The sequence below is a fragment of the Macrosteles quadrilineatus genome, unplaced genomic scaffold (assembly GCF_028750875.1).
Source record: "Macrosteles quadrilineatus isolate MER2022 unplaced genomic scaffold, UCM_ALF_1.0 Scaffold_9__3_contigs__length_116548681, whole genome shotgun sequence".
In the NCBI taxonomy this organism is placed as follows: domain Eukaryota; kingdom Metazoa; phylum Arthropoda; class Insecta; order Hemiptera; family Cicadellidae; genus Macrosteles; species Macrosteles quadrilineatus.
Window position 1 is genome coordinate 13,037,577 of NW_026542602.1, and position 27,902 is coordinate 13,065,478.

General features: G+C 33.3%; 1 protein-coding gene across 8 annotated transcripts in view; it reads left to right on the top strand.

Annotated features, from left to right (window-relative positions):
- The window catches only part of LOC129002312 (tyrosine-protein phosphatase Lar-like), a 679,394-nt gene that overhangs the window by 492,290 nt on the left and 159,202 nt on the right, over positions 1–27,902 (top strand). For 7 of the 8 annotated variants that reach the window (XM_054430012.1, XM_054430010.1, XM_054430017.1 and 4 more), the window contains 2 exons: positions 17,483–17,524; positions 19,422–19,718. In XM_054430012.1, coding sequence (XP_054285987.1) covers positions 17,483–17,524; positions 19,422–19,718 — 339 coding nt within the window. The remainder of the gene's footprint in view (positions 1–17,482; positions 17,525–19,421; positions 19,719–27,902) is intronic. The other variant, XM_054430016.1, reaches the window with a different exon arrangement.

A 27,902-nucleotide genomic window follows, 5' to 3' on the forward strand; every position in this document is an offset into this window, starting at 1 on the left:
TTATACTCATTTCCAATAATTCCTCTAAAGCTATGGCCTCGTAAATATGTTTGATATTTGTGTAAACAGTGCAGGGAAATGGCTATGTCACTTGGAAGATCCAACACCTTCCAGTACAGACAGACGTCTGAAGGGTGAGAATATTAAACATATGTTACATGTACACGAGCTCACGTGTGATATAGAATCATATGAATCTCGAGTCGAAGTAACACTGTCACACTGTATATTTATTGTTTTTCTTATACATTTTTATTTTATTTTAGTTCATTATCCCTTCAAGTTTTAAGAATTGTTTAATGAAAGTCTTGGGATATCAATACTTAATGATGGTTTTACTTGTCTCCGGGATTTGAATGCATAAATTATTGAGAAAGATCGACGATGCTATGTGGGTTTTAAAAGTGCGAGATGAAGATGTAACGGATAGATTTGAAATATGCAAGGATGATAGGTCAACGAATAGAACCCCCTACTCAGAATATTTCAATAACATGACTAAGACTATAAGAACATTTACCTATCTCGTTCAGAAGTGTGCCTCAAGATAATGTCGATACCTCATTTATTTTACATTGTGTGTTAACATTAGTTAACAAAGTACCAACCTGGAACCAACAATGTTGTGACGTTTCAAGCTGTAGCATTTTATATTTGGTATTTTTTGTTACTCTTTAAAACAAATAAAAGTCAGTATTTTCCTTTTTTTTAGCTCTGCTCAGTCATGAAAGATTCAAACATGTTAGTTCAATTTTGTCAGTTAAAACAGAAATTTAAATATTTGCAAGATCCTGTAAGGAAACGAGAGGACAATTTGATTGGCCAGGGTAACTCAGTGATTGTTTGAAGCACATGGTCTTCAGCCAATCACAGGGTTGCCTTGGTCAGACAAAACTTAATCACCCTTCTTGTCCGGCCTCAGTTGTGCAAAACCAGTTGATAAGTAAAGTTTAGTTTGTTTGTTCTTTTGGTCAGTTACCCCACGTTTTGGGTAAGTCTCTTAAAAATTTTAAAAATTTAGTTAGTTTTATTTTAGATTATGTTAACAGATGTCCTCTCTTTTTCAGATTTTGATCAAATCTCAAATCAGAAAGTTTCTAATTAATTTTATTTCTTTTAGGGCTCATGATTAAGAAGCAACTAAAAAAATTTAAATAAAGTCAAGATTTGTTTGTTTAAGTATAGTATATCAAGAAGGAATTTTTAAAAGATTAACACTTAATATAATTTTGATGAGCAGAGCTTATTTACAAGAATTTAAGTTGAATGTTATTATAAAAAAAAATGAAGATTTTATAATAAAAGTTTTGTTCGATCATTTTCAAGAGGATATTATCTTTACCTGCTTTTGGCATTTAAACAAATTTTACAAGTCAAGACATTAAAATATATTAATACATAAACTAGATCATGTGGGCCTAGTACGCTACAAAATGCGCTACTCTGCTTATTCTTGTAAAGTTTGGTGTCAAATGAAAGATATAAATTATTTAATTTAATTTAAAAAGTGTTATTGAAGTAACTTAAAATGGCTCTAAAAGTAGAATTTTTAGTCAAACAAGAACTTCAATATGAACTAATAGTAAGAGGGATTGAGTTTGATTCCAATGACAGTGTGTCAGAGCTAAGAAAGTTATTAAGAGCAGCAATAAAAATTAATGTAATGCCTAACCCTTATAATCTTTCAAAAAGGTTAGTTGTTGTTGACGAAATTCAAACTTTAACTAATAGTTTGCAAAGTTTGGAAAACAAAATCCAAGATCTTGAAGAGAGTAAAGACATAAATGGTTTTATTAGAGCAGAAATTAAAATTAATCACTATGGATCAAGAGTAAATAATTTAAGTCAGTTTAAGCTAGGCGTGGATGAAAAAGCTAAAGTAGAGGGTTTGATTGACAAGTTAAAGACAGTAAAAGAGTCATTTGATAAACTCAACTTTGATGCAAACGAAAAAGCTACAGTAGAGCGTAAACTAAGTGAAAGTATTTTAGAAGAGGAGGAACTCGAAAATGTTTTTACAGAAAAGTTAAAGTGTGTAGAAAAGGTATCACAATCTAATTTAAATGTGCAAGAGGACCAAAAATGTAGTTTTGCTAAGCTACCCAATCCAATCCAAATACATTTAAGAAATTTTCATGTTTGTGATGGACTTGATGTAAATAAGTTATTAGGTTTCATAAGTAACATTTTGAAACTCAAAGATGAAACTGAGCTTACTGATGATCAGGTAATAGACTTAAGCTTAGGATACTCAACAGGACCACTGCATATAAAATTGCTAGAGTTCAAGCGTTCCAAGGTAAGCTTAAGTGTGCTTCATCAAGGATTACTATCCTATTTTGTACCTGTAGGTTTAAGGGAAAATTTGAAAAGAAACCTTGTAACCAGACCTCAAAGGGTTAATGAAGCTCTCAATTGTTATATGCTACAAGTCAAGGAAAATGCTAGGTTGTTAAATTGTGCCTATTCAGAACAAGAATTGGTAGAGTTAATAACAATAGGAATGAACCCTGAAACCAGATCAAAGTTGGTATTTTATAGTATGCCTAAATCCTTTGATGACTTAGATAAGTTATGTATACATGCTCAGAATGTCGCATACGAGGATGACTGTCGACGCTCCGTGAGGGTACCGGTACACAACACAACCCAAGGTAGGATGGTAAATAATATAAGTAGTCCGGTCAAATGTTTCAACTGCAATAGATTGGGACACATTGCAAGGAACTGCTTCAGGAGACAGGTAAACCCAGGACCGATACCTCAGAACAGATTCATTGTACCACCTTTTCCTCCTCAAAACCGATACAATGGACCACCTTTTGCTACTCAAATCCATTACAATGGACCACCTTCCGGACCACCTCCTGGACCGCAAAGTAGATTCAACGAACCACCTTCTGCTCCAAAAAATGGGGTAAGTGGGGGAAAATCATAGATCTAAATAGGAAAGTAGGTTTTCCCCAGAGGAAGAGTAGAATATTCTACAACAAAAGCCAGATACAAAGGAGAATAAATTGCAATGAGGTAAGAAGATTTAATAAGCTAAGTAGAAGAAATAAGTACGAAAATTCAAGACCAGTAAAAAACCAAAAGTCAAAATTATGTATGCTACCTACATTGAAGGTAAATATGGGGAAGCGTTTATCTGAAAATGTTCTACTAGATTCAGGAAGTAGTGTTAGTCTTATCAATGAAGATATGTACAAGAAGCTAAAGTCAAATAATTTAGTGAAGGAGATAAGGGGAGTTAATGTCACTTGTAAGTCAGCAATAAATAACAACATAGATATCATGGGTCAGTGTTCCATAAAGGTTAGGATTCACAATTTCTCTTGGAATGTAGAATGTTTGATAGCAAGGAATCTAGTTTGGAAGGTGATTTTAGGTTCAGATTTTATAAAGAATTCTAACATGGTTTTGGATTTAAGTTCAGACACCTGTTATTTTAAATTTAGTCCTGAAACAAAAATTGATTTAAATAACAATCCCACAGTTATCAGCGCAAATGTAAATAAAGATATAGTAGTAGGTTGTAACAAGGCAAGTAATGAGATAAGACAACTTATTCAAGATAACCCAAGTGTGTTTACTAGTAAAATAGGAGAAGCCATTGATTTTGAAGTTGATCTAAAGTTAAAGGATTCTGAGCCTGTAAAACAAAAATGTTATCCCTTAAGTCCTCCAAAAAATAAGATAATGAAAGATATTGTTGATGACCTGTTAAAACAAAATATTATCAGACCCAGCTTGTCTAGTTATGCCAGTCCCAGTTTTCTTGTAAAGAAACCCAATTCAGATAAATATAGACTTGTAATCAATTACAATGCTTTAAATAAGAAAATTGAGCAAGTAAACTATCCCATAGGAGATCTCCATGAGTTGTACCACTATTTAAGAGACTCTGAGTATTTTACAGTTTTGGATTTAACACAAAGTTTTCACCAAATTAAGATAGCTGAAAATAGTAGACACATTACTGCTTTTACTACTAATTATGAGTCCTATGAATGGAATCGACTCCCATTTGGCTTACATTCAGGAAGTGGAATTTTGTCATCTTACTTAAATAGAGTTTTCAAAGAAGAAAAATTTAAATTTGTCTTAAATTTTGTTGATGATTTGATAGTTTACAGTAAAAATTTAGAAGAGCATTTGTCACATTTAAAACAAGTAACAGAAAAGTTGAAACTACATAACCTAACAGTTAACCCTAGCAAAGCTGTGTTTGCTAGTAAACAAATAAGTTTTCTCGGGTACTTGATAAGTAAAAATCAAGTAACGATAGATCCTGACCGCACCATTGCTATCAAAAACTCAAAACCTCCTAGAGATGTTAAGGGTGTGAGTAGATTTATTGGTATGACTTCTTACTTTTCTAAGTTTATTCCGGAGTATTCAAAATTAGCAGCATGTCTTAATGAGCTTAGAAAGAAAAATAAAAAGTTCTACTGGAGTGAAGAATGTCAATCTAGTTTTGATAAATTAAAGGAAGCCATTATCAATCCACCAGTGTTAGCTATTCCAGACTACAATTTGCCTTTCATACTACAGTGTGATGCGAGTGATAAAGCTGCAGGAGCGGTTTTACTCCAAGAGAACAATGGAGAAACTTATCCAGTAGCTTACTATTCCAAAAAGTTTTCTGACTCTGAAAAGTGTTTGTCAGTTTATCACAAAGAGGCCCTTGCTGTTGTAAATGCTATAAATAAATTTAGGAATTATTTAGAGCACAAGAAATTTACATTAGTGACTGACAATAGCGCCTTAGCATGGGTTTTAGGCAATTTTAGGAAGCTAGGTAAATTAGGAAGATGGGTAGAAACAATTTTAAGTCTTCCTTTTGAAATCCAGCATGTGAAAGGTAAGGATAATGCTGTAGCTGATTTTTTGTCCAGACACTTTGAAGCCAAAGAAGACAAGGTAGATGATTCTAATGATTTTGTAAATAATGTAAATAAATGTAAGAATAAGTATGAGAAGAAGATGATAAGTAGTGAAGTAAAAGATGACAATGCATGCAATTTATTTGTAAACAGTATCAAAGACTTTCCATTATCTTTTAGCGATTTTAAAAGTTATCAAAATGAAGATAAAGAAGTGAGTCAAATTATTGATAGTGTAAACAAAGGTACAAACAATGAAAGATTTTCTCTGAATAAAGGTGTTCTCATGCATCAAACTAAGGACAATTCTGTTAAGAAAATATTTTTACCTAAAAAGCTATTTGATATGGTATTTAAATATTTCCATGATTCATTTAGTGGTTGTCATTTGGGTGTATATAAAACAATCAAAAAGATAACAGAGTATTTTTATATGCCACACATATCTGAGGAAGTTAAGGCTAGAATCAAAAGTTGTGAACTGTGTAACAAAGGTAAACCATCACAAAAGGTGTTTCAAGGTCCCCTAGTGTCAAGCAATGCAAGTGCTCCAATGGAAAGATTGTATATAGATGTTTTTGGTCCCTTAACTAGAAGCAAAACAATGAACAATAATTTGTTAATTATAGTTGATCAATGCACAAAATTTGTTTGGTTGTATGCTATGCGAAATGCCAAATCTAAGACTATTGTAAATATTTTAGAAAACTTTGTTTTCAAAAACTTTGGTTTATGCAAAGAGCTTATCAGTGACAATGCTAAATGTTTTGTTAGTAGTGAATTAAAAAACTTTCTATTCAATAAAGGCATTATTCACAAAACTATAATACCCTATGTGCCAAGAAGTAACATTTCTGAACGCTATCTAAGAAACATAAAGGCTATTTTTCAAATATATTTTCACAATTGCCAAGACAAATGGGATTGCAATCTAAGTGAAATTCAATTAGCTTTGAATAGTGCATGTAGTGAAGCTACAAAGTTTACTCCACATGAATTGATGTTCAGTTTTAAAATAAACAGTTCACTTTCAAATGTTTGGGGTTTAAATGATGTAATAGAAGAAAAAGTAAATGCAAGAAATTTAGCGGAGAAGTTAAATCAAGCTATTTCAAACAACAAGTCAAGAAACAAGTTAAATACAAATTTGGTTAAGTATAATGAAGAAAATAGTAAATATCCTTTCAAGAAAAACAGTATTGTTTATTTGAAGACATATCATCTGAGTAATAAAGTAAAGAAGTTTCAAGGGAAAACAGCACTCAGATTTGAAGGACCCTATAAAATTTTAATTTTTATTTCAGATGTAAGTTGTATTGTTCAAAAATTGAATGACCCTAATATTGTGAAAAGAGTACATGTATCACAATTAAAAGCTGAACAAGGGTAAAATGATAACAGGTAATAGGTAAAAAAAAAGGTAAACAAAGGTCTGTTATTTTATGTAAAAGAAAATAATTTTTTTAATTTCAGGTTGTTTTATAAGTTAAGATTTTATTTTATTTTATTTCAGTTTGAAATAAGTAGCCAGATGGAAAATATACATTGTTTATAGAATTTATAAAATCATTGAAATGTTTATTAAAAATGGAGACGAGTTAAACAGTCAAACAATGTCTTGTAGGCTAAAACCGGTTTTGTACCTTCTATGTAGAATTCCACCAAACTCAAGATGCAAAGGACGACGACCTTGAACCTGAACAAACCACTTTCACTGGACAACACTTGACATGCAATCCAACACTGGAATAATTATATTTTATTTTTAATTTTGTAATTTTGACGCACACTTTGACACACACACAAAACTACACTTGACTGGACAACACATTTCACTTGTCAAGGTGTGAAATCACTGATTACATGACTTGCATTTTGGGTTGAGAATGGAATATGGAATTTTATTGTTTGCAAAAATAGTTTTTTTTTCACAATGGATTTTGAATTTGTCTGAAAGTAAAATAATGAGTAAATCAATGTCGCAAATGATTAATAGGCTGGTTACTAATTTGTCAATTGATATTTTAAGTGTTTAACAATTTTGTATACTTGTTTTATGTAATGTACGAGATTGGTGGAAAGACAGTTCAACGCAGGCCCTGCTTGCAATACACAAACCAGGGACACACTGACTGACATGAAACGTTTGGGACGAGGGCTCCTGTCTTACACGGAATGTACCGGAGAGGTCTGCCTGTCGTCTGCACCATTGTGTCACACCCCTAGCTGTCGCACCGCGCGTTACCACCAGACACTATCGCATTGCCTTTTATCTCTTATTGTAACCTTTGTTGTTGATTCTAAATGATTTCATTTGTAGATCAAATAATTTGTTTATTTATGTAACAAAAAAGTTAAGTGAGGGAAATTTGTAGCATTTTATATTTGGTATTTTTTGTTACTCTTTAAAACAAATAAAAGTCAGTATTTTCCTTTTTTTTAGCTCTGCTCAGTCATGAAAGATTCAAACATGTTAGTTCAATTTTGTCAGTTAAAACAGAAATTTAAATATTTGCAAGATCCTGTAAGGAAACGAGAGGACAATTTGATTGGCCAGGGTAACTCAGTGATTGTTTGAAGCACATGGTCTTCAGCCAATCACAGGGTTGCCTTGGTCAGACAAAACTTAATCACCCTTCTTGTCCGGCCTCAGTTGTGCAAAACCAGTTGATAAGTAAAGTTTAGTTTGTTTGTTCTTTTGGTCAGTTACCCCACGTTTTGGGTAAGTCTCTTAAAAATTTTAAAAATTTAGTTAGTTTTATTTTAGATTATGTTAACAGATGTCCTCTCTTTTTCAGATTTTGATCAAATCTCAAATCAGAAAGTTTCTAATTAATTTTATTTCTTTTAGGGCTCATGATTAAGAAGCAACTAAAAAAATTTAAATAAAGTCAAGATTTGTTTAAGTATAGTATATCAAGAAGGAATTTTTAAAAGATTAACACTTAATATAATTTTGATGAGCAGAGCTTATTTACAAGAATTTAAGTTGAATGTTATTATAAAAAAAAATGAAGATTTTATAATAAAAGTTTTGTTCGATCATTTTCAAGAGGATATTATCTTTACCTGCTTTTGGCATTTAAACAAATTTTACAAGTCAAGACATTAAAATATATTAATACATAAACTAGATCATGTGGGCCTAGTACGCTACAAAGCGTTAGTTGATGTGGTCTTACCGAATTTTTATGTGTAGGATATGTTCAGCAATGAAAATCTAGTTCTGCTATTTATTGATATATTTTGGACTAATTTAAGTTGATATAATTCCAAGGAAATTGAGGAAAGTAAAATAAAGAGGGGAAGATTTTAAAGGTCGCGCCATAAATAATAAAGCGAAACCGAGACACCGCTAGAAGGGAATCGTACTGTAATAACGACCTCGACTTGGATTGTTTCGTTTCATCTTCAAGTGAAATTTCTAAGGTCTTTTATTTTATACTGTTTGTGTGTGAATTTCATTCATTATAGAACATCCAACCTGTTTATCATAACTGTTGAATACCGTCATACATACATCAGTCAACTTTAAAATAAATAGATAGCTTTCAGTTTAGATTTTGTATAAATACTCCTATTAGATAAAAAAAAACACAAAGGAATCAAAGGTAAATTAAAACTTCCTGTTTTATTTATTTATTTTATATGGTTTTACTAGCATACCTTTTAGATTTATCTTTTATGTCTAATATTCATAAAACAGTTTCTTGAATGTTAGCAAAAAAAATAACTGGCTCAGAAAGTTTTCAAAAAGAACATCGTTATTTACTAGATACGTGTCTTGTATATCGTAAAGGAAGGTATAAGGTAAAAAAAATAAATGTTTAGAAAAATATTACCATCTAAGAAGAGAGATTATAAGAATAGTTAAAAACATTTTTGAAATCCAAATTATGAAAAAAAACATAATTATTGTGTTGAATAGCAAAAAAAAAAAAAACAATATTCATACAGTACCATCGTATTGAATAATTTTAACCCAACAAATCCGTTTCCCAAGAACAACTTAAAAAACATTTATATATATATATATTTGTAAATAGCTACAACTTTTTAATCTCTCTTTTGTTTCACACCCTCTATAGCCTTTTCCAAAAATTTTCCTAAAAAAATCTTTCCGTCAGTGATTTTTACAGAAAGACGGAGAAGGCAAAATTAACCATTTGTTCTCTCCCACTTTTTTCACACCACTATATAATGCATGTTAGAAATTATTTAACCGCATTTCTGGTTATAAGTGTCAACTGTTCAATCTTTTTGTTTCCCGCTTTTCCCAGTCTTCCCCGTGCTCAGTTGCTCCTTCCCAGACATTTCCCCTTCTTCTCTCCGTGTAGGCTCGTCCGTTGTTTATCGTCCAAGTTATTGGCGGCCCACGATATATTGACGTCATTAAAGTCCACCGAACCTCCGAAACTTTTGTGATTTCGTTCCGTCACTCCTCCTCAGTGAGTTATGGCGAAACATTCTTTTCTTTTGTCGCTTTCCATGTGTTCTTTGTTGCGTTGACGCACACGTGTTGATTTTCAATTTATTAGGCCAATTCTTTACTCTAGTAAAGCAGCTGGAGACCTCGAATCCTTAAACGTTAACCCTAATTACAGTTGAATTCTTTGGTCAAAGTTTTATTGGATTCTGGTTGTATAACCTGTTTTAAATGTGTTACACAACGACCAAAGGTCAATGGTCATATTCCTCTTATTTGAGTCTATACCAAATTAAAGACCTGTTTAAATTATAAAAACTTATTAAAACTTGTAAAAACGTATTGATAGTAATTAAAAACTAAAATACTAAATCTTTGCTCACGTAAAATATAACTCTTGTTGCATTTAAGTTTTTCAATACGATTTCATATTTATTTATTTTTGAAGCTTGGATTGACGTCACAGACACTCCTACAATTTTCAACAGGCTGTCATTGCTTAAATTGTTGTTGTACAGAATAAAAAGTGAAAGTTTTATGTATCAAAGCACAGAACAAATTAAGACGGCTAATAACGGAAACTATTTCAAATCTAAGAAAAATCTTTAACTAATTCCACTAACATCCAAAGAATCGTTGACGGTATCTACTATATGACACACCTATCTGTAGGCATTGCGACTACAGTATATAGGATACGAATAAACAACGTTATCCGGCCGCTTGCAGTATTTTCCCTTCGAATATGACAGATATAAATAAAGGGGTGCCCCATCGCGCGTTTATCCCTATAACCCGCCGTCATGTGATACCTTCCATTGATTATTTATCCCTGTAGTGTCCATCTGGGCTGTCACGGTGTTCACATTTTTTATGTAACATCGGTTTCTGTCCATTTCTACGTTTTTAAAATTTTTGTTAGCAATTTTTGTAAGAGCCCAAACATTTATCGTTAATCTAGTGTAAGAGTATGTCGATAATTAATTGATCACTACTGTCAAGTTAGACTATTTACAAATTATTAGATCGAAGTGGCCTCCTTAAGATTTTTGACGAGGGCAAATTTAGTATTCCACTAGATTGTCTGGTGGGGTGAGGTAAACGAATATATTTTGTACTATTTCTGTAAATATCTGGAATACCTTAATATATATATGAATTTGAACGGATGGGGTTTTTGGCCTCTGGGGACCTCAAAACGAAAAACTAAATCGGTCCCGGGTCTAGGTCTTACCATGAGACCTACGGTAATAGCTTATTCCCTATATGGGAAATTCGCTAAAATCAAAGTGTACAAGCTGGTACTAGGTGTAGCAAATAGGTTTTACAGTGTTAATTAAATGTAAACAGACGTGACGGTAAACTATGTACCAACCGATCAGTCAACACACGTTATTACTGATAACAATGAATATTTATTTTTAAGTTTACCTTAAGTTGGTAGCTTGGTACACATCAACGGTAAACCATCGGAATAAACCTCAATCTGTGACGTCATCAATTACTGCTAGGAATGGAGGTAGTTGTATGGTAATTGATTGTCAGTAGACTACAGACTGTAGCCAGGCGAGGTATTGTCTATTGAAAATCAAGGCAAATCGTCCTGCACTGTGATTATGTGAAGTTATACGCATTGTATTTGTACCGAAGTAATTAATAGTTATGCAACATCCTGGAAGATAGTTTTTCATGAGTGCTAAAAAGTGCTAAAGTGCTAAGTTATAGCTAATGTGGAAATATACTTTGCCATTTAAAATTTACATTTTGTGACCTTTGGGTACAGATGTAAGGCTGCATATCAGCCAATATGGCCAGCTTCATTTCATTTCACCGTTGAAAATTATGACATCTTAAAAATGATATAAATGCGATAAATTATTTTTTTATAGCCTGTATTAGTATATTTAATTGTAAAACTATCTATCTCTGCTGAATTGGTATATAAAGTAAGACGAACTATCTAACACTATTTTAACTTTTTTCAAACACAGTATAATTATTAATGTAGTATGCTGTTACACTGAGCCACTTAATATACCAATTTCGGTTTCGCTTTCCTCTCTGTAAACCAAAAACCAATTTTATCAAGAGAACGAGACTGAATAAATATTTAGTAGAGTATTGTCTTCGCGAGGCCAGAGAAAAGAAAACGTGGAATTCAAGAAGAGAGATTTTAGTGGAGGAGTAATAAAGGAAAACCAAGATGTTTGGGGAAGAATTGTACTGTTATCATCATATTCTTATTCGTTGCCTCTCGTTTATGTTTTTGATAAAAGTGGGAGTATTTTAAAATTGTATACTTGGTTTCTTGGTTAAATTTTGTAGCTAAGAGTAACATTTGCAGTCTTAAAGTTAATCATACATATAATTAATTGAGTTATGTAACATTAATAGTTTCAAGCCTAATTAATTGATGGTAATATAACTGCACAACTTACGTATATCTTATATGAAATGTATATTTTTCAACTACACAAAACGAAATCTACTCAATGTTAAATTAATTAGAATCACGCTGTATAATTTAAATATTTATGTTTATATTCGCTTCCTATACATTTTTGAAGGCCTAAAGTAAATATACTTGATAAATTGATATTATATGAAAGATGGCCCATCAGTTTTCTTATAGACTGATACACTTGTGTAATAAATACTACTGGTATTAAAAATAGTAGAGTATACATCTACTATTTTTATACTAGTAGAGACTAACTCTAATTATGTTGCGAGTTGTAAATTACTACGTGGTAAGAGGAAAATATTTTATGTTGAGTAAGGCATTTTCGCTGAAAGGCGTTAAGGTAATTAGAATCCCTTGAATGATCCGGGACCATTAGTCTTATGGCTGCTTCGGAATGTTGGCTTTTTAACCGATATTAACTCTCAGAAAGGAAATCCATCATAAAAACTGTATATTTTATCAGTAAGTAGTGATTTTTACTTGATTTCTGTATATTTTTTTTGTTGCATTGATATTATTAAGACCTGTCAAGGGTGACAAACGTTTTATCACGAGTTATTGAATTGTTGATATACTTCTTACAAGTGGTTAAAATATTTAAAGTCTTACTGAACAAGATTGGAATATTTACTTTTAATTTTCAGCCACGAAAAGGCTTTTGTTTTCCCCAATGTGGATACAGGAGCAGAAAGCTGTCTAAGTACTTTCCTTCCTTTAGTCGTCTCCAGGCAAGATTAGCTGCTCGACTCACTCTATATTCATTGGGATAAAGTCGCTACGTAATGCTTAATGAATACGGTGCAGTTTGCAGCCAACGCAGTAAATATTTTCCTGTGTGGAAATAAATTTATCATGGCGTTAAATAGGTACACTAACGTTGTCAATCTTTATATAGATATTGATTGAGTTTAGGCTTAGTTAGGAATGATTTTGTCTGCTATAAGTTATTGTCAATTTTGGGTTTAATTGGAGGTTACTCCAATATATTTCCGGATTAATTCGGTTTCGTTTTTCATTTGGATCTTATGTACTGTAATTTTACAACGTTAATTACACATTAGGTACTTACATCTATAATTTTGGAGGAACTGGTTTATATTGTCCATAAATAATTATTTTCCGATGTTGACTTTTTACCTTATAATTTTTCAACGCTCAAAATACCTTAGTTAAATTGAAACCCCACTGTAGCTTAGTTCTTCATCCTCAAAGATCGTTGTCAATCATGAAATACAACAAACAAATGTCTAATAAATGTGTCTGACTTATTTTTTAATTACGGAACAAATAATTAAAGATGCTTAATATTTCACTTATTTTATATAAAAAGGAATTAATTGTTCTCCGTATGTGTTTATAATAGTTAATTTTACATGAATGTGAATAATTTGATTCGTATTTTAAAGATATATCAAAGTGCTTTTTATTACTTTACAGATATTTTAAGTGAAAACAAATACTAAAAATAATGTTTGAAACTGAAACTGTGACAATAAAGGAAATGAATAAATAACCTTATCCAGAGAAGGTCCGTGCGCTCTGTTTGAAATTGACAGATATAAATAAAGAGTTGAGCTATCGGGCTGCCTCTCTCAAACCTTCCCTCCAAAAATACAGACCTTTCACCCGTTCTGCCGCCAAAACACTAAACCCGCTTAGCTGATCTCTACGTTTATATCCCCTTTAGTTGGATAGGCTGTGCGTGTTACATTTTGTCGGTATTTCAATTAAATTTAATACTAATGACAAATGTACTGGTGTTTACTTTACCAACTCTGAATATTTAAAACGCGATTACCCATGGTCTGTAAAAGAAACACTGTTGTTATAAATAAGGTTCTTATTAATTCCCGCCTTTTAGACGAGACGGACAAACTCCATCATCAATTGTAGCGACACAATACGAGAGCATCGGTCCGTGATGAGATACGTTGTAGCATCTGTTCTAATACAACGATCTACCTTGTGATATTAAACGAAATTGTAAGAACGGGTGGAAGAAATTTAATTTATTGGTTGTGATTCATCAGTCTATGATGAGGACAACCATCCACCAATCAGACTAGCTTCTTCTAGAGAAAATAAGAAAAGAAACACCATGTTAAATCCATCTATGTTTAGATGTTAAATCTATATATGTTTATATCCAAAGGTGAAATATGTTTTAGAAAAATGTCCCATCCCTATTTTGTAATTTAGTGTGAGTGACGATTTCTGTAATTATATCTACGTTATAATTAAATTATATTCTAGTAAGTTGTGCGTATTTGGTCGTCTAAGTTTATATTTTGTATAATTCCTTCAAAATCTAGAACGCATGGATCGTATCTGGGTCAATTGAACACAATTGTATAGACCTTTGACTGGACAGATTCGGATGATCACATTCAGGCTAGTCATGTAAGGTTCCGGCATTATATTGGTGGTTGGCGGGATTTGAGCCCGAAATCTCAAGTTCGAAACCCACGCTTTACCAATAGACCAGCTTGCCACCTAATCATGAAAAAGTACACACTACAAAACGCAACCATTTTCCTAACTCTATCTTAGAAAATCAAGTATTAATTGATACTATTAAACTCTTTATCGGTAACACTAAACCCAACCATCTAAATGACATACTTTTTTTAATTTCATAGTTAGACTATTTTTTGTTTCGAAACGAATTTTTTGTGGTACGTTTATACCTTAATATTTATCCCAAAATGCAATCCCCAAACACTTCATTGAAGTTAAATCGGTTATCAACCTTAAACAAACTCAGTTATCTCAGATGATTTAATTTTATGTATTCGGTCAAGTAGCGGCGTTGACGTGGGTGCCTATAAGATCAGGGAATGGCTTACATAGCTTTTACATTACGGTATCCTGTAAATTGGTTCATCGCCTATTGGATTTAGCAGCGCATTATCAACGATTTCGTGTTTACAGAAAACTCCACGAGTCGACTCAGGGGATGATTCCTGTTATTTTATTTACAGAACGTCTCGATTCGTATTTGATTTTTATTACGTGCGTAATTTGTTTGTATTATTATCTTGTTAAACTTTGTGAGTGTAGTTTCCTTTTAGAGTTACCTACATTTTCTTATAGTAGAAATTTATCAGTCGTACTTGGTTATTTGCCCAATATATATAAACTGTGTTCAATACCATCGACAGGGCTATGCATCTATTAAATTTAACGGATGTAGCAGTTATTTTTCAAATATATATTCAACTAATACAAATTCTAATAAACACCTTTAGGTTCATATTTAAAAAATGAACTTACAAACATTATTTGCAGACTACTAAATGAAACTTATAATAAAATAAAATTTTAACTAATATTTAACTGTTATGTACACTTATTTAAACTTGTACCACTTGCGGATATAAAAAAATATTTTCTCATAATTGTTGTTACGAAATGTGTTATTACCAGGATGTATAAATTTTACCATTATTTATTTAACATTTACAGTATTAAAATTGATTATTAAATACAGTGAATAATCTAACATGTAACGTAATGGCTGAAGTAAGTTGAGGTTATTTTAAAATAAAGGCTCCCTAACTAACAGTGCTCCAATTTTGAAAAATCCATTTCCGTTTCCAAACTGCAAAGCCATAAGTCACAAACGTAGTTCATTCCTGGCCACAAGGAGCGCTTTTATCGGGAATTCCAATTAAATTTTACGCGATATATTAAAACCGATCCGTCGTATTTCAACTTTCCAGTTTCAAAAGACGTATCAATTAAAGTTTTGCGCCACTAATGATCGGTCTGTATTCAATGTGTGTTCAATAGAAGCTTTAATACCCGTCAGGCGAAGCTTGTATTGGATTTTATTATAAAACATATATATTTTATCAGGCCTTTGATTGATAAATTATCGAAAATATCGTAGTAAAAATTTATCGATCTTAGGTTTTACCTTTTTTCCACAGTGAATAATTTTATGGTTAAATGAAATTTTGGGTTATGCGTTTCTTAAGTTGAATTTTAAGGGGTTTTAATTTTCTTTGTTTAAACATGATATTTTGTACATCGTCGTTTAATTACTAACTTATATAATTCTCTGACATTAGTAGGCATAACCGTTTTATGCACAAGTATAGTAATCAAATGGTATGTAAAATAACCTATTTTCTGGAAGAATGCAGTTCGAGCACACGTTACTAGTTTATTTATAGAGTCTGTCAGCAAATGTTGCGGGGATTCAGATTTTTTCACATCTGGTCATTACTAGACATGACATGCAACTTCCAGTTATGTTCAGACAATGCTTTGTGTTTAATGTTTTGTTTTATCATTCTGAGGAAAATGCGTTTATCTATATAAAATGTGTAGTTCCAACTATCGAATCATACTCATCATCGACTACCATTGTTGAAGCTGAATTCTAATTACTCAGGAATTTAAATACTGAAAGGGAAGATCATTAAATAGACACATTCGAATTTGTTAAGAAATTACGAATTGTTTTAACAGTTACACATGCGTTCCCACTATAAGTATGGTAAGATATTTTATAAATACATATTGTTAGCCTAGGAGGATGTAGCATCTAGTAATGGGGGGGAGGACTCTCTGTAGGGGCAGCTGGTGTAATGAGAATATACAACGTCCTGTGTGGTAATGTAGAAATATGTGCCACTATCGCACCCTTACATGACACCACTGAACCATTATTGCTCTCAACATCTATACAATGTCTTCACATCTCTTTCTAAAACTCTACAAGCTGACTTTGTAGTTGACTGTTCCTGATCATTGGGCTTTAAATAAATGATCCTGACTAATGAAACCACTGATCTTAGTCAGTAACAAAGCTACACAGGTCATCACACACCATTCTACACTCATCCTTCGCTCATATTTGGGTTAAAATACGCACCTAGGTGGCGGCCCCATCTCAATAATTGATTGATTGATTGATTGATTTCGATTGAAATCTGCTAGTTAATTTATAAAATTCCAATTTTTTTGAAAAATTAATTTGGGAACTAATATTTGAATTTTGTGTACGTTTCACGCATTAAAATTTTAATTTTTTTTCTAATTTAGCTACACTGACGGTCCAATTGGTAAATTTTACCAAGCAACTTAAGTTTGGGCAATAAAACTATTGTTGTGAATAATCGAAACAACACAAAATATGAAATCTAACAAAATATTAACGAGAAAATCTTCATAGGTAAATACAGAAAGCGACTTTTCATATTCAGGTGCGTAGTTATATTTAACACTATTAATGAATGCAGATTCAATTTTAACTATCTTCATCCATTAGGTGTAAATTTTTAATAAAGATTTTTACAATAAAGTGTAAATGCTTCTAAGTTAAATACTATGGTTTCCTTCTACAACAACTTGTAAGCTCACCGAACATGAAGGTATTGCGATTTTGTAGATATTGTTAACTGTAGTAACTTATATCCCATCCAACTAGCATAGTAATATAAACGAAAGACAAAGTAAAATTCATTAAGTCACATACCATGAGATACCCGTTCCACTTTGAGATGTATTCCAAATCAATAGTAGAGTAAGTACTTGGAAAGGTGACCTACGTTCCAGCGACAGCCACATAGTTAAGGTGTTTATTTTTCAACGATTGAAACAAATTTAAAACTATTTATAGTGAATAAATTTACTCAATTGCGTCAATTGACAGGTTTGTGATTTTCTACATTTGTCGTGTTTTCTCTAATGTTTCAGGAGGCAATTTCTCTCTCTTCCCCTATATTCAATATTTAACTCGTAAGTATAAGTTAGGGGATGGAATTAAAGAGTTGTGCTCCATTGAGTTTGTGTGTGTTTTAGTTCAGTTTTCTTTTTTCTTTGTTATTTTTAGGGTTTGTTTCAAGGTTGATTGATACTTTTTTGTTACTTTCAGTTTTATTTTTTTATTTTAATTTAATATTAAATTAATAATTTTAATTTGGTATATATATATATTTTTTTATTACAATGTATGGATACAAATATCGTACTTGCCTATCCATGTTTCTCTAAACGTTGAAATAAGGTAAATTTGAATACACATTTACGTAACGTTATTTTATTTTATAACATAATCAAATAAATTCAAGTAAATTACGTTGTCAAAAGTGTACATTTTGAGATGATCCTAACGAAACATAACATTTGCATTGAGTTATTGCCGAAGATAAGAAGAACTCAACGGAAATCAGTAAGCGAGCTGTTGGAGCGTGAAGTTTTTATGAGGGTTGTTATGGACTAAGAGGGGTGATTTGTTCCTTTGAGATGATCCTTGAAGTGGAGGGGAAGGTTTAGTGTGTGCGTGGGGAGAGAAGCAGTGCAGGGGACAGGTGCGATTATTTTGAGCACCTCCAGTGAGACCTTATTTCATCCCGATCTCTTTGTGGACTCTGATTTTAATTAAAGCGCCGGGTCACTGCTCATTTATTAATTTTGCTGAGCGTATAAAGGGGGTGGAGGGGCCTTTACAAAATGTTGGTTCGGTTTTGTCCCATTATAATTACTTGGAACAATCAGCAAGCCATCTGAGCTTTCTGTCGAATGTTTGGAAAATCTATTTAGTCGATTTCTTTCGGCACCTCGATTTTGTTTAATCAACTGTAATTGCATGGTTGAATCGGTTTTTAATTTGAATTGTAAACCTAGGAATTTGAATTGTAAATAAAGGACGCTTAAAATAATATCTGTGATATTTATATATTTTGTTTAATTTTTAAATAGATTTGGTTCAATGAAAAATTTAAAACAAATGTACATCTTCGTTTTATTTTTTAAAAGCTCATTGTAAAAAGAAATTAAAATGTCTTATTTGTTGTCTGAATAAATGCTGTAAAATGTTAATTTCCTGCAAAGAACTATCTTCTCCTGCAAACCGATGTTACTGAAAAAGAGAACCATTAAATTTAGTCGCTAGGCAGAGAAGAAATTAAATTCAGCAGGTGTAAGAGAAGCCAAGGCTATCCGCTGTGCAAACAAGCAGCGACGTTACAAAGACAGTCTGCGCGGGTAAACCGATGATGATATATCCCCCTCTTCATCCTCCACCTCACTCAATCTTGCTTTCCCTTTACAACCTTAGGGTACTTCCCCCTCCATCTTTCTTACTCCCCCCCGCTTCATATGACCACCACCTCTACTCACCTTTCCTCTTCCTACTTCCTTCCCCACTTCATACCTCTTCCCCCTTCACTCACCTTTACTCGTTCTCCCCCTCCCCACACTTCAACCAACCCCGCCCTCCACTCATCTTTATTCTTCCTCCTCCCCTACCTCATACCACTTCCCCTCACTCACTTTTACCCTTCCTTTTCCCCGACCCACTTCATACCAATTCCCCTTCACTCAGCTTTACTCTTTTTCCTCCCCCATTTCATAACATATACTCCCTATACTTTGTTTTAGTCTTCCTCCATCTAATGCTATTTCCGGTCTCCCTTTCCCACTTTACGACCTTCCCCTCTCCACTCTTTCTCACTCTAGCAAACCTTTTTGAAGTTTTGTTTGCAAACCATTCAATTAAAAATCAACGTTGAAAGCTAGTTGTATTTTTATGTCTACTTTAGTATTGCATTTAGTGAATTTCGTGTCACATTCCATGTATAACTTTATTATGTTTAATTTCCGTTCACTTACATCCATTATTTTCTTGTTGCAGATCCGCCGGAGATCACGCTGCGACCGCGGAACCAACAAGTCAAGGCGGGCGGGATCGCGGCGTTCTACTGCGCGGCGCGGGGCGACCCCAGCCCCGTCATCGTGTGGCGCAAGAACGGCAAACGAGTGTCGGGCACACAGAGCCGATATCTGGTCCAGGAGTTCAACCAGGGAAGTGCGAGCCTGCTGAGGATAGAGCCTGTGAGAGCCAGCAGAGATGACGCTAGCTACGAGTGTGTGGCAGAGAACGGCGTGGGAGACGCGGTCAGCGCTGACGCCGTGCTCTCTGTACATGAAGGTGCGTGGATGTGAAATATTCCTAATACTCTTAATATACTACCTACTACTGGGTTGAGAACGATGTTTTGATGTCTATCTTGCTATCGTGATAGAATATGTTTTTGATAGAAAAGTGTGTTTGGTTGATCCAGTATTTTCTCGTTTTAGGGACTATCTCTTGGTGAACAAATCCATGGATCCAAAATGCTTAAAATTTATAGAAACGCGTCCCGGGACTATTCAAGAGGGTGCTCAAGTATGCTTGGAATGGTGGATTAAAGAGAGGATGATCTAGCGTTTATTTTATCTATTTTCATTTTCGAAGTATCCATAAACGTAAAATATTCTTAACTTAGTGAAAAACTTCATAATGTGTAAATAGCTTAATATTTGTAATAAATGGGATAGCTAATGTATGCATTACATTTAACTAAACACGTGGTCCTTCCAACTCAGGTTCTTTTTCGTAGCAAGAAAAACGGACCTAATATTAAAACATTTGTTTAAAAAGGTTTACAAAATCTACATGACAACAAATACCCATACAATATTTGGAATCAAATTTAATTTCAAGTTTAAGTTCGATTATGTTGTAATCGTAATGCATATCTCTAACGATAGTCTCAAAATGATGAGTTAATAACACAACCAACATATTCCTTATAATTTCCATCTAGTGCTGAAAATCTTTCAACTCGGAGAAATCCCAAGACAGAGTAGAGCCAATTTCGACTAAGAGGCCGATGTTGTGTGTGAGCCAGTTAGAATTCATTAGCGAATTCTTGCAGTGAATTCTCCAAACGCGGCCGACAAGCTAATGAGTTGGCATTTTAACAGGCAATTGCTTTCTTTTAACTAATCCCGTTCCTTGCCTTTAAGTGAAAACTTTTACGCTGAGGTTTAATTTTCTATTGGTTATCACTTTATATTCACAACTAGCAGAGTACCCGTCCTTCGTACGGGGTTGGCATAGAAGTATAAAATGCTTATACATATGGTTTGACAGCTCCATTTAAGTGATGTTAAATAATGTTTACATTTAGGCTAGTGACATCATTATTTTAATTTATAATCCTTACCCTCTCTGTTCTAATATTCGTGCAGTATTTAATATGTTTGAACCAGCTGTGTGGAATTGTAAAATCAATATTCATTTGACAGTTAGTTCTGCTTGTTTACATTTTTAAACTTTGTAGGTTTGTTCTTTGTTACCATGGATACCATCAATCAATATTTACTTTTAAATCTCTCACCTCAAATTTTTGAATGCCCACGGGGCAGAGCCGTAGGACAATATCGAAGCGGGAATAGTTCTATATGTATCCTCGGAACTGTAGCTTCATTTGTGTGCAATTTGAGCCCAGTAGGTTCAGTAGTTTTTTAGATTAGCTCATACAAACACACACACACACAGACACCACCTCTTCTTTATAATAGTATAGATATTAATGTTTTTAGTTAAATTTGATGATATTTTAATAGAGATATTTTATTGCTGACTAAAAGCTGCAGCTTGGGTTGTCAGATTAAAAACTACCATAGAAGCAACCAGTACTAAAGCAATTTTTTAATGTATAGGTTTCTGAGGTGTACTGCTAAAAAATGTAGGTTTTTTACGCAGAAATTGTATGAAAACTTTTATCGATAGAAAAAATTTCATAATGGATCTCTAATCTTATATATAAAAAAAACTTGTGCAAAACTTGTGACAGCTAGCCTGACCATACTACTGGACCAAATTGCACGCGGGTCGTACCAAAAGGATCATTCGTATCTCTGCAGGTTTTATTTGTATTTTGAAGATTTTTATGTTTGGGTCAAAAATTGAAATTAAACGTTTCTTATGGAGATTTAACATGTGGCCAAAATGTCTTTACACCAGCGATTATTTGAAAAGTCAAGGATAATGTTTTAAGTGACACTATAGACATGTCTCGAACCACTGTATGTCAATCTCAGGTGTATGTAGATGTAATGGGGGAATGGATCTATGGAGGGACGGAGGGCTAAATTATGCACCAACAGTCCCTTGGGAACTATAAGCGCTACTGGAGATAAAAACATCCCCAAACATCTTCCTACATTTTAACTCTGCTATTGTGGTTGTAAAAGTTTAAATTTCATGCATGATTCGAGTGTGAAATTAAATTATTTTTTACGCATCCAATAGCCACCGAAATTGTTTCAGGGAGGGAATAACGAGATTTTTCCTTTTTAAGGGGTTTATTGTTTATTTGGAACTATGGTAAATTGATGTCATTAAACGGATCCACATTTGTTTTTTTTTACAATAGGAACATAGGTATATTTTTATTACAGGTTAAATCAAATGTGTAGGGCTTAAGATTATAGGTTATGAGATGCGTTTGTCATAAAAGTACAATGAAAGTCAATTCTAGGTAGAATTATATTGAGTTGAAATTGAATAATATTCATCGTTTTAATCCTGTAGCTATGCATTCTCCGTCGAGAAGCTTTTCTGTAATGTCATAGCATTGGCAGACAAAGGTATATTCAAAGGTGGTATTCAAAGGTCATAGCTATTAATATCGATTGTTATTCCCAGATACCTAACAAGCTTATTCCTTTGTGTAATTTTAAATGGTGACATTCGAGGTAATAGCCATCACTTAAAATCTGTATTTGGATATTAAGAGTGAGTGATTGATTCAAATTGGAATTCCGAAGTCAGTTGCCGCTCTGTTTGGTTTTAAAAGTATTACCAACATTATACTTGATATATTATGATTTGATGGATGTGTTTGCACTCTGGGGTATGGAATAAGGGAGCTTTCATCTGTTCAATGTTATTCCTAAGTCAGTTGGAGAACTTCATCCAGGGTAAATGCTGTAGCTTGACGTTATAGGTCATACTCTCGTACCCCTCCCCCCCACCTCCGGGCAAGTAAGTTTTGCTCTCCCCTTCCCATCCCCCCACAACGCTTCTTGTAGTTCCTAAAGCTGTACAACCCTGTTACTGTACATCTGCATACTTTGTACTACGGTTCTCAAGTCTTTGGAGGTGTTGATGTGCTTACTAGCGTCGATTAAATATAATAAACCACTCATAATTTTGCTAAGAAAAGGAATACTTCCAACACTACGTAAAATAGAAACGTTGAAATATGAATTTTCCTTAATGACTATGTTTATCAAATTTAGTGTTTTGGAGTTAAAGTTCCTTGGAATCCCAAAGTACCAGCTGATTATTTCAATCCAGAACAGGTGGCTAGCAGTTATGCTTTACAAGTCCTCCGATCGATGTACCTGTTTCAGGTAAATATTAACGTTTCGCCTAAATAAGAATTTATGATAATCCCTGACGAATCAGATGCTTATAGTTAAAAATAAATAATCATACTACTAGAAATTAATTAAAACATCAATTTACAAACCGTAGGATAACGAAATTCCAAATTAACAGGCATCCTGAATCGAAAAATATCGAATAAACGAATGTACAACACTATAATGGCTCAATTACAAGTAATGAATTATCCTTTCTTGTGCTGTGCAGTCAAAGACACCGTTAGGTTTCATTGATGGTTCGTCCTTATATTGGATATCCTAGGTAACCGTTTTATAGGCGTTATATTGGATGGATTTTACCAAAGTAAAACCTACAAACACGTAAAACAAATTACAAATATTCAGCACAAGATGTAGATATAACAAATTGTTCACATGAACAATAATTTTCAAATTAATTTAAACCTTGTTTATTATTTTCATAAAAGAAATATTACTATGTCTCATTCTGCTTATGAAAAGCGTCCATTATTTCATAGCGAACAAACACGAGCAACTTTTTTATTCTATCAGACTAAAAGACACTGCCTCTCCACTACCACACAACTTAAACACACAAATCCAAAGACAATTAAACATTATTGAAATCAGCAATCTAGGTGGAATGCCGTTGGTATAAGAATTTCGTCCCTACTTTTTAATGTTATTGTTATTGTTTATTCATGAGGAGATCTTGATAGATTTTATGATAAATGAAACATGGAACATTGCAAATTTTCGTTTAGTACAAACGTTTTCAAGCAAAGAGAAATTAATGAAAAATTTAAAAATGAACAAAACAAATAAATATGTACTGTTTACAAATAGTTGAATTTTGAGAATATATGATTGAGTACAGATAAAAGAAAATAATAAAATCAGCCTAAAAGAAAATAAAATCAGCCTAAAAGAAAATTAAAATTCAGCTGAGTTGAATCACTTTTTGACTATCTTAAATTTAAACCAGAGGGGAACTTTGTTTTCAGTACCAACTGGTGAGCCAATTCAGAATTTCTTAAAGTCAGTTGGTTGCATTTAGGGTTTTGATGTGGGTTTACTTTGTGAAGGGCTTTAAGGGTATAGCAGCCTTCAAAATTTTGGTTGTGGTGAGCGGCATGATTATAAATTGGTTTTCTTTTGTCTTCATGTACCACATCAAAATGATGGCCTGTCATTCGAACTCTTAAAGAGTTTAAAGTCTGGCCAATGTATTCTTTTGGACAATGTTTACACGATAGTTGATAAATCACATTGTGAGATTCACAAGTTGATCTACCAACAGTCGGATAAACCTTGTTTGTAACTTTACTATCAAATTCAGTTGTATTACTTATTGTTATTGTTTATTGTTATACTTTTTATTCATGCATTTAGTGTTATCTCTTGCTGCCAAATACTCTGTTAAGTGCCTACCACAAACCGCCTTAGAACTAGTATCATATTTTTTGTACTTAGAAAAAACAAAACTAGAAATTAATATTGTAAACTCTGTTTGCCATTTTTATTATCTATTGGTCCTCACCGACTAGTATTGTAAATTTGGCGAGACCATGCATGTAATATCTTGAATAAATATATTTGAATTTGAATGTTTACACCAGATAACAAGAAAAAAACAATTGTAAACTATAGAACTTAAAAATTTGAATATGAATCTCGGATGTAATTAAACCCGAGTTATCGCTGAATCCATTCAAATTTTAACGTACCATTAAGATTTGTTATAGTTACATAAATGTATATCTATTTTCAACAAATAGTTTACAGTAATACTAAGTTCTGACGTTTGTCAAATCTGTATTGACATGCTGTAGTGACTGTTGTCAACAACATATCATCTGTGACATGTAGACTATGTCATGTCCATTACTGCTGTCGTACATCGTTTATCGTTGTTTAGTCTTGCCACAATTGACACGCTGTAACTACTGTTGTCAACAACATATCATTTGTGGCATGATGCCAATGTCACGTCCATTAGTGCTGTCGTACGTCGTTTATCGTTGTGTAGTCATACCACAATTGACATGCTGTAGCTACTGTTGTCAACAACATATCATCTGTGACATGATGACAATGTCACGTCCATTAGTGCTGTCGTACATCGTTTATCGTTGTTTAGTCTTGCCACAATTGACACGCTGTAACTACTGTTGTCAACAACATATCATCTGTGACATGATGACAATGTCACGTCCATTACTGCTGTCGTACGTCGTTTATCGTTGTTTAGTCTTGCCACAATTGACACGCTGTAACTACTGTTGTCAACAACATATCATTTGTGGCATGATGCCAATGTCACGTCCATTACTGCTGTCGTACGTCGTTTATCGTTGTGTAGTCATACCACAATTGACACGCTGTAACTACTGTTGTCAACAACATATCATCTGTGGCATGATGCCAATGTCACGTCCATTACTGCTGTCGTACATCTTTTATCGTTGTTTAGTCTTGCCACAATTGACACGCTGTAACTACTGTTGTCAACAACATATCATCTGTGACATGATGACAATGTCACGTCCATTACTGCTGTCGTACATCGTTTATCGTTGTTTAGTCTTGCCAAAATTGACATGCTGTAGCTACTGTTGTCAACAACATATCATATGTGACATGATGACAATGTCACGTCCATTACTGCTGTCGTACATCGTTTATCGTTGTTTAGTCTTGCCAAAATTGACATGCTGTAGCTACTGTTGTCAACAACATATAATTTGTGACATGATGACAAAGTCATGTCCATTACTGCTGTCGTACATCGTTTATCGTTGTTTAGTCTTGCCAAAATTGACATGCTGTAGCTACTGTTGTCAACAACATATAATTTGTGACGTGATGACAATGTCACGTCCATTACTGCTGTCGTACATCGTTTATCGTTGTTTAATTCCACAATTGACATGCTGTAGCTACTGTTGTCAACAACATATCATCTGTGACGTGATGACAATGTCACGTCCATTACTACTGTCGTACATCGTTTATCGTTGTGTAGTCATACCAAAATTGACATGCTGTAGCTACTGTTGTCAACAACATATCATCTGTGACGTGATGACAATGTCACGTCCATTACTGCTGTCGTACATCGTTTATCGTTGTTTAGTCTTGCCAAAATTGACATGCTGTAACTACTGTTGTCAACAACATATAATTTGTGACATGATGACGATGTCACGTCCATTACTGCTGTCGTACATCGTTTATCGTTGTGTAGTCATACCACAATTGACATACTGTAACTACTAGTGTCAACAACATATAATTTGTGACATGATGACGATGTCACGTCCATTACTGCTGTCGTACATCGTTTATCGTTGTGTAGTCATACCACAATTGACATACTGTAACTACTAGTGTCAACAACATATCATCTGTGACATGATGACGATGTCACGTCCATTACTGCTGTCGTACATCGTTTATCGTTGTGTAGTCATACCACAATTGACATACTGTAACTACTGTTGTCATCAACATATCATTTGTGGCATGATGACAATGTCACGTCCATTACTGCTGTAGCTACTGATCTCAACACAGCAAGCAGCAAAACCCAGCGTTGCCCGGGTCAAAATAACATTCACAATAATGGTAATAAAATGTGTTTTTTTATCGGGTAATAAAGTTTCTTGAACTTAAGTGATTCATACGTAATTAACTCAAATGAAAGCCTTTATTTCTAGGAGTGTTTAATAACAAAAAATAAAATAACTAAAATAAAAATAAATTCACGGTTTATAGATTGCAGATTATTCCTTAAATAAATATAATTATTGTTTATTCGTGATTCGGCAGCGTGCCCAAGTAAGTTATAAAGATTACACTTAACCATTCCAAATCTCTTGATCCATTTATAAAACGGTTGACATAACATTACCTTAGATATTTGTAGCCATCACCCTCACCTTACTACAAGTAGGGTAGGAGGTGGATCAGTAGGAAGGACGGAGGGCTAAATTATGCACCAACAGCCCCTTTGGGACTATAAGCGCTACTGGAGATAAAAACATCCCAAACGTCTTCTTACATTTTAACTCGTCTTGATATTTCGATATTTCCATCTAACTTAATTTCAACAAAATCTGTTTATTCTGTTTGCGCCTAAAACGTTAACGAGTTGTTCATATTTTTAGTTAACTCATTATAAATGTAATAGGTGCTTTATTTTATTGTAAAGTTATAGTCAGCTGCTGCACAACTTATTAGTACATATATTAACCATTAGCTGTTTAATTAAAAACCTCTTTTCATTGTTAAATTGGGTCCAAATAGGTACTGGTTTGCACTGTTTAAATCCAACCAAATCTCAGAATTTACAGTTGGTCGTATCAACTTTTATAATGTTGGATGTTTTTTTTTCTGTTTATGTAATGCACCTATGAAATAATCCCCATTCAATTGAGATGATAACTCCGTAGATATATTTAGCTTACCCGAGGCATTTCATTTATTAGTAGTCTACAAAAGGAATGTATTAATCTAAACATTTTGCTGGTATAACCACTAACATAACTGTAAAAACCGAATTACAATATCTTTGAACTCAAACAATAATGCTAGAACATTGAACTGTTAGGCCTAAGTGTGTTCTAGAATGTAATTGCGAGCTTTGGAACGGCTCACCGGATTTTTTAAACAAGTAAAAATCTTTACTTGTACATCACACTAGTTTAAATAGCCCTGACTATTTTAATACGGTACTGTATTGATTTTATTATTTGAAAACAATACCAATACAGCACCCTGACCTTTAAAATCAAAGTTAATTCCAAATGTAAAGAAAAGAGCATATTTAAATCTGTAATAACTCTTGTATCTCTTTCTGATACGAAGAAAAATACACTCTGTATATATATCTTAATACCTTGATTAACAACCTTTGTTGTAGCTTATATGA